This window comes from Sinocyclocheilus anshuiensis, unplaced genomic scaffold (genome assembly GCF_001515605.1).
Source record: "Sinocyclocheilus anshuiensis isolate Anshui unplaced genomic scaffold, SAMN03320099.WGS_v1.1 scaffold330, whole genome shotgun sequence".
Taxonomy (NCBI): domain Eukaryota; kingdom Metazoa; phylum Chordata; class Actinopteri; order Cypriniformes; family Cyprinidae; genus Sinocyclocheilus; species Sinocyclocheilus anshuiensis.
This window is the reverse complement of record NW_015547689.1, coordinates 2,405,227-2,417,585: the sequence shown is the minus strand read 5'-3', so window position 1 is coordinate 2,417,585 and position 12,359 is coordinate 2,405,227. Positions and strand designations below refer to the sequence as shown.

General features: G+C 37.5%; 2 protein-coding genes and 1 long non-coding RNA gene across 4 annotated transcripts in view; all 3 read left to right on the top strand.

Annotated features, from left to right (window-relative positions):
* LOC107703559 (rapamycin-insensitive companion of mTOR-like) overlaps nucleotides 1–5,812 on the top strand; it is a 26,149-nt gene extending 20,337 nt beyond the window's left edge. Inside the window, exons 33-39 of the mRNA XM_016506237.1 lie at nucleotides 507–684; nucleotides 992–1,076; nucleotides 1,175–1,378; nucleotides 2,626–2,778; nucleotides 3,466–3,589; nucleotides 3,848–3,986; nucleotides 4,253–5,812. Of these exons, the coding sequence (XP_016361723.1) occupies nucleotides 507–684; nucleotides 992–1,076; nucleotides 1,175–1,378; nucleotides 2,626–2,778; nucleotides 3,466–3,589; nucleotides 3,848–3,986; nucleotides 4,253–4,324 (955 nt within the window). The 3' untranslated portion in view covers nucleotides 4,325–5,812. The remainder of the gene's footprint in view (nucleotides 1–506; nucleotides 685–991; nucleotides 1,077–1,174; nucleotides 1,379–2,625; nucleotides 2,779–3,465; nucleotides 3,590–3,847; nucleotides 3,987–4,252) is intronic.
* A 342-nt stretch (nucleotides 5,813–6,154) lies between these two features.
* Nucleotides 6,155–7,160, top strand: LOC107703562 (uncharacterized). The gene is made up of 2 exons (XR_001635842.1): nucleotides 6,155–6,798; nucleotides 6,939–7,160. It is a non-coding gene; the product is annotated as an uncharacterized LOC107703562 (long non-coding RNA).
* Nucleotides 7,161–7,709: 549 nt separating this feature from the next.
* The window catches only part of LOC107703560 (leukemia inhibitory factor receptor-like), an 8,658-nt gene continuing 4,008 nt past the window's right edge, over nucleotides 7,710–12,359 (top strand). Inside the window, exons 1-10 of one of the 2 annotated variants that reach the window (XM_016506239.1) lie at nucleotides 7,710–7,851; nucleotides 8,989–9,032; nucleotides 9,230–9,352; nucleotides 10,053–10,231; nucleotides 10,310–10,430; nucleotides 10,560–10,823; nucleotides 11,438–11,564; nucleotides 11,675–11,799; nucleotides 11,897–12,033; nucleotides 12,163–12,316. In XM_016506239.1, the coding sequence (XP_016361725.1) occupies nucleotides 9,292–9,352; nucleotides 10,053–10,231; nucleotides 10,310–10,430; nucleotides 10,560–10,823; nucleotides 11,438–11,564; nucleotides 11,675–11,799; nucleotides 11,897–12,033; nucleotides 12,163–12,316 (1,168 nt within the window). In that variant the 5' untranslated portion in view covers nucleotides 7,710–7,851; nucleotides 8,989–9,032; nucleotides 9,230–9,291. Of the gene's footprint in view, nucleotides 7,852–8,988; nucleotides 9,033–9,229; nucleotides 9,353–10,052; nucleotides 10,232–10,309; nucleotides 10,461–10,559; nucleotides 10,824–11,437; nucleotides 11,565–11,674; nucleotides 11,800–11,896; nucleotides 12,034–12,162; nucleotides 12,317–12,359 lie in introns of both variants that reach the window. The other variant, XM_016506238.1, reaches the window with a different exon arrangement.

Genomic DNA, 12,359 nt, shown 5'->3' with positions numbered 1-12,359 from the left:
CCCATAGCCTATATCTTAACCTGATTCTCTTCAACCATGACTCCTGAGCCCTTGAAATTACCTCCCCACAGTAGGACAAAGTAAACTCTCCTCATTCCTCATTGATTGTATGTAGTTCTAAAAAGACTTTCTAACCTACGCCCTGTCTCCTTTGCCACAGAATTCCTTCAAGTAGTTTTCTGATGTAAACGTTCTGAAACCGATTCCCTCAATAGCCGCATTCCCGCATTTGATCCAAGAAGCATGTAGAAGTTTTTGACCTTCAGAACTTGCATGATGCAGCTAATGGAAAACAGCTGCTCTTTCTGAAGTGTAAATAAGCTTCACCAGCCTGTTCCCAAATTGACAAACCTACCAATCATCTGCTAGCAAGACTATAGTAATGCAGTATCATCATAAGTAGTTTCCAAAATGTCCAAACCTCCTTTCTTACCATTTTCTCTCTCCCAATGTTGTCCTCCTTCCAAACGCTTCTCTCTGATCTTTTCCCTTCTGTATGAGTACAGGTTTCTCAAGGCTTTGAGTTTTGCATCTCTGGATAAGGAGGATCTTCTGAGCCCTATCAGTCAGACCTCCCTGCAGCGCTCCTCCTCAGTGCGTTCCATGGTGTCCAGTGCCACATATGGCAACTCAGATGACTACATTGGCCTTGCACTGCCAATGAACATCAACAGCATGTTCCAGGTTACTAACTACTCTATGATCCTGTTTATACCTGGTACTAACATCCATCTCTGGTGATCTGATCCCAGTCTGTCTATCAGGGCAGATTGCTCTTTACACATGATGTTACCATGCAATTAAATACATCTTGAACAAACTGTCTCAAGGAGTGGTCTGCAAAGTCAAAGTGTGTGGCCACTTCCGAAAGGTGTCCACTTGGGATAGGATTATCCAAAAAGGATGTCAATGCCAAGTGTAAACAGGCATTACAAAAATACTTTCTAAATTTGTCTGGAACTTGACTTTCTTGTATTTGGTTTCTACCTAGATTAAAGACATACCGTACTTCCAGAAGAGGACAAGTCCACCGTCAGAAGACCGATCAGCAAAATTCTTCTCAGGAGATGCAGATGGTAAAGACAGGAATGGTTACATTGTTTAATCAGTTACTATTCCCATAGCATTAGTGCCTCACTACTGCTTCAGTAACTGAATGCTGCTCTTTTCTCAGGTTCCAGTGAAGGATCCAGGCATTCTGTTCTGCGATCTCAACTTAGTATCACGGAGCTGATTGCGGTGAGCCGTTCAGACCAGCACCAGCTGCTTGGTGCAGAGGAGACCGGTCTGCAGGAGCACAACGAGGAGAACTGCCTTTACTGTGCAGGGCTCTACGTGCTTGGCTGCAATTTAAGCACTCCCACACAAAGCCGCACAGGTAAGCTGCACGTTTATCCAGATGAATATTGGAAAAAGGTGACATCACTTTGACCAGATGTCCATAAAATCCTGTGAGAACTTATGCAATATTTTACTTCAATCATGGTCATCTAGTTACCCAATATCATTGGCTGCGTTTACACTTTGCATTAACATGCGACCTGTATCCGGATGTTGTCCACATACACATTGAAAAGACAAGTGTAAATGCACTTCTGATCGGAATGTTATCTGATCAGCGTGTCCTGGTCCAGAAGTAGTCGAGGATGCATTGTGATTGGATCTCAGAGTAATTCAATTAAATTCAAGTTTATTTGTATAGCGCTTTTCACAATACAAATCGTTGCAAAGAAGCTGTACAATATATGTTTCTACAATATATTTAGTAGTAGCTTATCAGTGGTTACTATGTCAGTAAATGTACATATGGCAGAAATGTACGGAAAAATCAATTAAAGACAAATCAAAACAGACTATGAACACTATTAACAGCAATTATTATGTTTCAATCAAACTTATAGCAAAATTTGGTAGTTCTGTATGTTGTTTCAGGGTTGACATCATCTGAGGTCCTCTGAGGGGTTGGCATCATCTCTTCTCAGGTGTTCTGGATCCAGAATGTGAATGTAATGTAATGTAAACACAATCCAGCCATCGTGTCTGCATTCGCAGGTTGACGTCACGTAAAACCCCATCCAATCTCTCCCGAACTGTCAGAAGAAAAATGGAGGACACCAGGCCGTGGAGCGCTACTGAGACTCAAACACTTAACACCGTGCCTACACCAGACATGAGAGTTGCCGCGCAACAGCGTGAGGCTTTCTACACTGAACGTGACAAAGCGACCGTTGCAAATTATTTGAACTTTGTGTCAGTATGTCAGAAATAGGACGAGGCAACAGTTTACTGTCGGTTATTTGTTGTGTCGCGCCCCCCCCCACATCCAGTGTAGACAGCATCACTGATTATAATGGGTTCTATACTATTTTGCTGCGCCACTTGCGTCCGGTGTAGACACGGTGTAAGACTTATTTGACTATTGCGCGGGTGGGAAAGAGAGTTCCAATCAGTTATCCGGATAGAGAAGTCACTTGATGTTGCCAAGTGTAAACACGCCGAGTCCTGATTGACTGATGATCCGATCTGCTTGATCAGATCTGATCGCATGTTAATGCCAAGTGTAAACGCAGCCATTAGGTAATTTGTGTTCCCTCATGTTCTTATACACCCTCAACCCTGTTTTAGACTATCCCGATGCTCCATTCTCAGAGTGGTGCAATCAGTCCTTACACAACCTGGAAGTCATGCCTCAGTCTAAGTACTCAGGAGTGTCTGGCTGCAGCGATGCTGTCTCTCAGGGCTCTGGTGGCAGCACACGCAGCACCGAGCTTGTTCTTGGTGAGGAATTCTTCAAGCTGGCAAAAATCCGGTTGGAAAATTCAGGCAATTCTCAAGCATTTTGTTTTGTACAGGTGAATTGATAATTGTATGCCTGTGTATGCTGTCTTTCTGCCAGGGGTGAAAAATATACCTGAGGATGCTCCAGCGTGCCGTGTTCTTCTGAGGAAGGAGGTGCTTCGGCTACACGGTGTAAGACTTATTTGACTATTGCGCGGGTGGGAAAGAGAGTTCCAATCAGTTATCCGGATAGAGAAGTCACTTGATGTTGCCAAGTGTAAACACGCCGAGTCCTGATTGACTGATGATCCGATCTGCTTGATCAGATCTGATCGCATGTTAATGCCAAGTGTAAACGCAGCCATTAGGTAATTTGTGTTCCCTCATGTTCTTATACACCCTCAACCCTGTTTTAGACTATCCCGATGCTCCATTCTCAGAGTGGTGCAATCAGTCCTTACACAACCTGGAAGTCATGCCTCAGTCTAAGTACTCAGGAGTGTCTGGCTGCAGCGATGCTGTCTCTCAGGGCTCTGGTGGCAGCACACGCAGCACCGAGCTTGTTCTTGGTGAGGAATTCTTCAAGCTGGCAAAAATCCGGTTGGAAAATTCAGGCAATTCTCAAGCATTTTGTTTTGTACAGGTGAATTGATAATTGTATGCCTGTGTATGCTGTCTTTCTGCCAGGGGTGAAAAATATACCTGAGGATGCTCCAGCGTGCCGTGTTCTTCTGAGGAAGGAGGTGCTTCGGCTGGTCATCAACCTGAGCTCCTCAGTGGGGACAAAAGGGAATGAAACTGGACTCCTCACGTAATTAAATAATTCAATTTGATATCAATTCAACAAATGCTTTCCAAATTCATTTTTAACAGAGGTTTCACTAAATATTGCTGTAACTGGGAAGACTTTTTGGCTGAACATTATTTTGATTTGATCCTTTTGATCATTTTAATGAGGCAGTATAAAGTGAGATTTTTCTTGTGGAAAATGAAGGGAAGAGTAAAGCCTAGTAGAGAGAGGATTTTTTTTCTTCTCTGTTTTCTTTCATTGTAACTTGTTACCTTGCAGAATCAAGGAAAAGTTTCCTTATGCATTTGATGACATCTGCCTGTATTCCGAAGTTTCATACTTGCTGGCTCACTGCATGTTCAGACTGGCTTCACGACGCTTCATTCAGGAGCTCTTTCAAGATGTTCAGTTCATTCCGGTAATGCGAAACTTTTCTCACATTAGCCCAAACAGTCCAACAGACCTGTTTTTCTGCAGCTAAACTGGGTTTTTACAATTTAGTTTACAAGTTTCCAGTTTTATTGATGATGTCCCTCACAAATTGTTTTTCAGTTCTGGAATTAAACTAGGTTATAAGTTTTAATTTCTATGCCACTAGTATAAATGAACAGAATTGCAAAATAATGATTGCTTTTAACACTTTTACATTACTAAGCATTCATGTCGTAATCTTCTTATTTGTAGATGTACGAGGAGGCTGAGATTCTGACAGTGCCCAAGAAGTCTACCACAATAGATCTTCCATCAGAGCCGTGATCCTCTAGGCGTTTTTCCAGACTATTCTCTTCCCCTATGCAGCATGTTGTCAATCTTTTTCTTGGCCTGACCATGCAACTAAGATGAATACGCAATAAGAGACTAGGGCTATGGGACAGACATAAGTGGATTGAGAGAGTCACCTGGAATGTTTCCACAGAGAGGGAAAAAGCGGTACGTTAAGAGAACAAACTCTTTTTACCTGAACAAGTATACTTTACACAGATGCTCTGTAGACATCTACAGTGGATGTCGTAACCAAATTATCCTTGTAAATGACAGTTATGAACTGTAAAGCATTGAACGGAAAGTGAAACATGCATATATTTGAACTGAGTCAATGCAAACTGTATTTCAAATGCAAGCGAGCAAAATCAGTCAAGAGTCTCTAGGGAGTTTATTAACTTCTGTCATTTCCGTTCAATCAATATTGTCCTTTTTTAAGGGCCTGGGCGTATGATTGCACGTAACAAAAGCATTATTTTTTTTCCCTGAGCGGATCCCTCAACACTACAACATTCCAGCTGTTTTCTTTGGATTTGTCTATTAGTAATTCTGGTTGTTTAAGTATGAAATGGCTTTCGCAAACACTTGTAAGACACTTGTAAGACAATCATCATTAAGTAAGAGTAATAATCAGCAACTGACAGTTTTTCTTTCCCTTTTGTACCTGATTTTTATTCTTGAAGCACATAGCAATCCCTGAGTAAATGTATGCACATGTATTTGATGGTGGTGTTACACAATCATGCAATAGCCACTGTATTGTATTATTGTGTAACTTTGTTAACTGACTTGTGAAAAATCATCCAAAAAAAATCTGACATTTGAATCAGTAAGATATTTATTTATTTATTCACTTATTTATTGGTCCAAGCAGCTCCTCTCTGTCTCTTTGACTTTATTTTAGCCCATTAGCCAAGATAAAACTGGCTGTGTATTATTTATATCTTGACAGTAAATGTATAGAAAATGGGCTTCAAAAGAGGAAGTTAAAGTGCATTTCACTACTGCTATTTTGCAGTTTTTCTCTTCTCTGTTTTAAGTCATTTTAGTGATTTTGAATTAATAATAGAAATACTGCACCCAGAATGTTCTCTTTCTGTAGAGAAAATCATTAATTATTGAAGCATTAATAAAACCAAAATTCGCCAAACATATTTCACAATATTTGTATATGAGAAATACCTTTGTACTAATAATGCTTTTTAACCTGAATGTGGTCAGGAGATTTTGAACGGGCAAAAACATATTGGGTCAAAAATTAAGGTTAAACTGACAAGACATGATTAAGACTGATCCTTAATATATGACATGTTCTGCTCAAATTCAACTGCATGTCATTCATAAACTACTACTATGCTTTATCATTATCAATTTTTATAACATCAATTCTCAGTATTGCGCATACACATTTTGGTTTAATAAGATAACAAAATGTCTTCAGGGTTAGGATGAATCTAGTTTAACATTGAATAAAAAAAAAACATGACCAAAAATGGTTAGATCCCACTTTGTAAGTATAAAATTGAGGTTCATATTTGAATTAATTCTATGCAATGTGCCTGTTAATTCTGTATGTACAAATGACTTATTGAAGATAGGACAATCACTTCTTCAAACATTTTCTTGGCTGGACCATTTATGTTATTTAGGCAGCTTTAATTATTTTGCCTTATTTGTATTAGCTTTAACCTATTAGAATTAATGAATTTGCTCTTTTTTTCTTGTGTTATTTATTATAGAAACTACTAAATCTGCCTTTGCCTACCTTGGCTTTTGAATTAAGTATCAGGTTTCAACTTCCATTATTTTTTCTATTGTAAAAACTGAGTCTAATATGGCCAGCAATAATACTAGTAGTCGTTACAGTATTTCCTTTTAGGCTTCTGGGGAAACTTTTAAGTGCATGTGCATTCTAACCCCTTTCTGCAGTATAATGGATAGAAAAAAGAAATATGGGAACTGTCCAAGAGCAACAGATAGTATGGAGTGGTACATACATTTGATGCAGTCTTTTTTATTATTATTATTATATATTGACTGGACATTGAACAGTAATTAAGACACTTATGAAATATTCTTTTTGAACAAAATAAATCTGGAATCTGCCCCTAATATTTTCGGAAGTGTTCTTAGATAAATAATTTCCGCAAAGTCATTAGTATCAGAGGGTGTGCTGAAAATATCCCAGAATGTCAGATGGTTATTTGTGGGTCTTTTTCCACAGTGTTAAATCATGGTTTATTATTTTTTTGCCTCATGTTTTCACTAGGGCTTATGTGCAGCCCATGACCGGAAGCCATTGTCAAATTGTTTTGAAAAGAATTTTTGAATTGATAACAAAAATGTACTGGTGTTTTTAAAACCTTTGAAATGATAACAAACGCCAATTATTGCAGTTAACTGTATTTGTGAAACAAGTTCCAAGCATTTTAAAAGGGTTGTTTTCTCCATCACCATTAATGCTAAGAGTGTAAAGGAAATGCATATATTTTAAATGTATAGCCTATTTGTTCATTGTACAACTAAAACTAACTGCACCTTGGCTTTAAGTTATTTTTTTTTCCTTTTAAGTGCACTCATGATTTTGCAGAGCACTATGAAATGTAAGCACCATTTAATAATGAAATTGCAGACTGATGCAATAAGTGTTATTTATATTTTCCTGAAGGGAAAAACATCTAAAACTGTTGTACATACTGATAATGTTTCTTTAATTATGGGCTTTCTTGCATAATTTAATGTGTTTTGAGGGGAGCGGAGGGGGGCTATGGGCCTTGAGAATCTAATGAAAGGGATGCGTACGTGATAAAATAAACCTCAATTTCCTTGACACATTTCTCAAGTGTTTCATTGTTGTTTGGTGTTTCTCGCAGATGCTTGGTGGTTTTTTTTTTTCCAAATCAGAAAGTCCTTATGCTCAGCCCAGGCCAGCTGCGCTCGCAAGAATCCCAGAGAAAGGCTTTCCACAGAACAGTCAGTCAGTGGATACAAAACAGTGTTTTTTTTTGTTTGTTTTTTGTGCATATTTTGTCCGATACGATAATGCTTTTATGTACTAATATGACTGTAGTATTCTCATCTCTAATAACAGTTTACCTTCTGTAGATCCATACTGATTTCTCCAGTCAGCGTTGACGGTGTGAAATAGACCTGTAATCCACATTCCTTCCTACTTAACGTAGGCCTACTGAGTTCTCATCTTGTACTGAGTAGGCTACTGTACGCAGGAAAATATCGATATTAGCCTAAAATCTTCGAGATGGCGTTGGGGAATCGTTTTAATGTGCTGCCATTAGAACACGCAGCGGTTAATAAACTTGTTATTCTTGATTCCCTTTCCAAAGGGACTCTAGTAACTCCTCGCACCCACCCTTCCACTGAGATCCTCCCACTACACGTTCTCACACTTCTGCTCGTGTACGAGTGAATTTAGTTGTTTTCCAAGACGCGGCTCTGATAAGTTTAACATGTTTAGCTCTGGGCGAAAATAATTTAAGGAAACCTGCGAACACTTTAAGCAGGTGGGTGTTTTCTTCTTCTTCTCGTAATTCTTTTAACTTCTCAAGAAAGGCTTTGTGTAATGTTTATGTTCTAATGACACGAATCAATTAACCTATATGACTAACTATATGTAACTATATATATGTTAACTAACTATTACGGTTCATAAGGAGAGTCTTTACCTCACTTATTCGATTAATTCTATTTTATTAGATTAGGTATATTTTTATATAACACACTGGTTCCGTTTTTAGTGAAATCAGTTATTAATTGTTTGTAAAATACGTTTTGTAAAATATTTCCTTTTTAAATAAAAAAGCAGGCCCATGGTCCTGACATCATATGTAAAGAATGATTACTTTGCAAGTCCTATGAGTAATATGGATCTTTTTATACCAAAAATATCAACTCTTGGGCCATGTAGCAACTGAAGAGATGTTCTGAACAATTGAACTCTCAACAGAGTACAAAAATTAAACCATGTATATTATGTTGCAAAATAAACAAACAAACACACATGGTGTACATATGGTATGTGAAATCCAGATGAGAAAGCAAAATATATAAAGGATTTACAAAATTCACAGTCATCCATGGTGTTCAGTCATATTAAGTGATCTCTAAAATGATTGCACTTCATGTTTCTGGTGTGTTGTGATTGGAAAAACAATAATGTCAATATTAGTCATAATTTAACTCTCGGTTAAACATGTAATGGATTAATATTTGATGTATTGGATGTGCTATTGTTTAGAAGTCTGTTCAGTCACCATCTGTGGTGTGTTTACTGTTTACTCATTTTCATAGCTGCAGATCATAAATGATGATAGTCTTATCTACAACAGACTTTAAGCCTCTAATTTTCCAGTAGTAATGCACCAATAATCGGAATTGCTGCTTCGTAATGGCCTAATGAATTATGTTTGATTTGATTTTTATTTATTGTTCATAATCCATTTCTGGTCTTATGAGCAAAACATTTCATTTTTTGAAAGTCTTTTCATACTTCACGTCAACATGAATAGAGGGTTTAGAGTTTCTCCATCAGAACAAGAAAAGTTGTACTATTTGTATACCTGAATCACAAATGAGTTGAAGGGTTACTGTCCAAATAATAAAAATCAACAAAATAATCTAGTTTTTATTTTTTTTTTAAGAAACAGGTTGGGCTGTGGTGCAGTAGATACTGCACATACTCAAGGTAATGCAATTTGAGTTTGTGTTGAATCATGTCCTGATGATTCCATTTTCTCTCTCTCCTTCCACTTTACTATCCCCATGTCCTGTAAATTAAAACCCATTAGGGAAGAAAGATAACTTATTTCTACTTTTATACCTTATTAGAAGATGCTATTCAGCCATGCTTAATTGATTAGAACCATTTTGTTTCCTTATCAGATCTAATTGCTAATGGAGACACTTGTGAGCCATTTCTTGTCCAGAATCTTCTGAGATCAATCATGTCAGTCTGGCTTTTGTGTGCTCTGCTTTTTTCACTGATTGGCCTAACAAAACAGGATGGTGAGTCTTGAACGCATTTAACTTGTGAAACTTTTAAAGAGATAGTTCAACAAAAAATTAACATTTGCTAAAAAATTTTACCCTCAGGGCATCCAAGATTTTGATGATTTTGTTTCTTCATTAGAACGGATTTGGAGAAATTTAGCATTACATCACTTGCTCACCAATGGATCCTCTGCAGTGAATGGGTGCCGTCAGAACGAGAGTCCAAACAGCTGATAAAAACATCACAATAATGCCCAAGTAATCCACACGACTCCAGTCCATCAATTAACTTCTTGTGTAGCGAAAAGCTGCGTGTTTGTAATAAATCCACCACGTCTTCAAATGAGTCTTCTATAATATTGCTTTCTCCAGTGGAAAAAGTAATCTCGTCTGAATCAGGAGAGAAATATGCACAGATTAAGCACTGTTTAAAAGTGAAAACAATTCAAAACATTTCTAAAAACATGCGTCACTGGATTTAGATGTGAGAGGACAGCAGGGGATGGACTTTTTCACTGGAAAAAGCGTTATTATGTATTACGGTATTATGGATTATTGGCCAGAGCGGTTTAAAGTTAAAATGTCTTAATGATGGATTTGTTTCTTACGAAAGAAACAAACACATCTACATCTTGGATGGCCTGATGATGAGTGCATTTTCAGAAAATGTTCATTTTTTGAATAATATGTATACATTTATAATATGTATGAACAGGGCACCCAGTTCCTATAAAAGAGGTGAAAGTGTATGCAGAGGAAACGGACACATCTAATAATGGTGCATGGGTGTTGAATGTTGCATGGAGAGATGAGTTTGCTGAAAATTATGAATTCGAGAAAATCAGCTATGACATAGAGGTCCTTCATACTGAAGAGATGAAGACAGTTCACTATGTAAGTGTGATTTTTTACAAAAGCAATGGAAATGTATGCATACGGTCATTTTTTTTCAATGAGAAATAACTGTTTTAGGAAACTATACATGTGATGCCAAACAAAACAACCTTTTATCATTGGAAATGGACCTCACCTATACCGTTGCAGTGCACTTCCCATTCGGTCAGACTTAGGCATCGAGATCAGCATTACATTGGTGAATGGACACCATTATATACGTACAACGGTTTGTAGCCACAGGTTGTTGTTACACTTTATGCATGTGTTATGCAAAAGAGCAGGACAACTGAACAATAACTTAACTGTTTTGCCTATAAAATAACAGGACAAGATCTAAATGCTACAACAACAACTGTCTTTCCTCACGATCAAGTTTTCATGGTTGGGAGTAACATCACGTTCTGTTGCATCATGGAGACAGATTCCAATGTTCCATTGGTTCCATTTCTAAGTCCAATCAGCAAAAGGACATACATCACAGAAGAACCAGTTCACTTTGATAGGCCTTCTGAATCCACTTCAGACATACAATGTGATGTTAAAGGAAGCTCTTCAGTATTCCATACTGGCGCTTCAGTATTTATTGGCTGTAAGTCTACGCTCATCCTGTTTACAAGGAATTGTTATTTTTTTAAACCCGTCAGTTTTGAAATGTTTTACTGTAAGTTAAATCTTAAGCAGCTGGACTTCATTTTCCATTTGGTGAGGATTAGTCAGAGCTTTTTAAATATTTTGCCCACATATTGGATTTTGGCCACATGTGGGAAATTCCCACCATTTTAACGATGAAGCCACTTGGATGAGTTGGCAAAAGTGTGGTATTTTCTGTGGAGGCTGGAAGATAGAAAACCCCCAGTAACAATTACTCTATTCCTTGCATTCATTTATGAAAAAAATTATAACATTATACCTTGCTTACCAGTTCATTAGTTAGAATTAGTAAACATGGACTAATACTCATAAAGCCTCGTTCAAAAGTTTGGGGTCAGATTTGTAATTTTTAAGTCTCTTATGCTTACCACAGCTACAATAATTGAATCAAAAATACAGCAAAACAGTAATATTGTGAAATATTATTGCAATTTAAACCTTTGATTAATGTAATGAATCCTTGCTGAATAAAAGTATTAATTAAAAAAAAAAAAAACTTTGAACTGTGTATACCAAATGTTAATTTGAGTTTAACTTCACTGGATGCTACAGATCCCCCAGATGACCAGAATCTTACATGTATAACACGGGATCTCAGCTCTGTGGAATGTCACTGGGAAAGAGGCAGAAAAACCCATCTGTATGTTAAAAGAGAGACAAACTACAAACTTAATGGAAGGTATCCACATTGCTGAATATATCCATCTTAATGTACAGTGTGAATTATGCATGGTTGCTCTCATCATACTGAATTCAATTCTCTGATGCTAATTGTTTTGCTTTTGTCAGAGATTGTAAATTTGGTCAATGTGTCCTACATGCGATGAAACCGCAGGTGACAAACTGGACCCTGATTGCCAAAAATCCCCTTGGTGTGAAGACTCTCACAGATACAGCTGACCCCACACACCGAGGTAAAACTTATTTTAATATAGTTGTATTATCTCTTAAAATACTGCATGGCCTCAACATTTAACTGTGAATTTAATCTTCTGTTTTCTTCTTGCACAGTATGGATGAGGGCACCCATTAAAATATCTCATGCTGCTTATGCAAGAGAAGTCACTCTTCGGTGGAGTTGGAATGAGAACAATTATACTTGGTTTCCAATGATTTGTCAAGTGAAGCTCAACGGAAGCATTTACAATGTTGGTGTCATCAGATTTGATCTTGCATGAAAATTGATAAGCATTCTATTTTTATCTTTCCACTGTTTGACTTACAAGGCCTGTACATGCACTCTCACAAATGTCCACACATTTTCATCTTTCACAAAGAAAACCTTCAGTGGAAAGGGACTTTCGTCACTTGTACTTGTAAATCTGCAGCCTTTTGCTAAATACACAGCTCGAGTAAGATGTGGGTCTTATGAGCACTTCTACGAATGGGGCAACTGGAGTAAAATTACTGAGTTGTCCACTAAAGAGGACGGTAAGTATTCAGAGGATTAACATATTAGAAAATATAGTGTAAT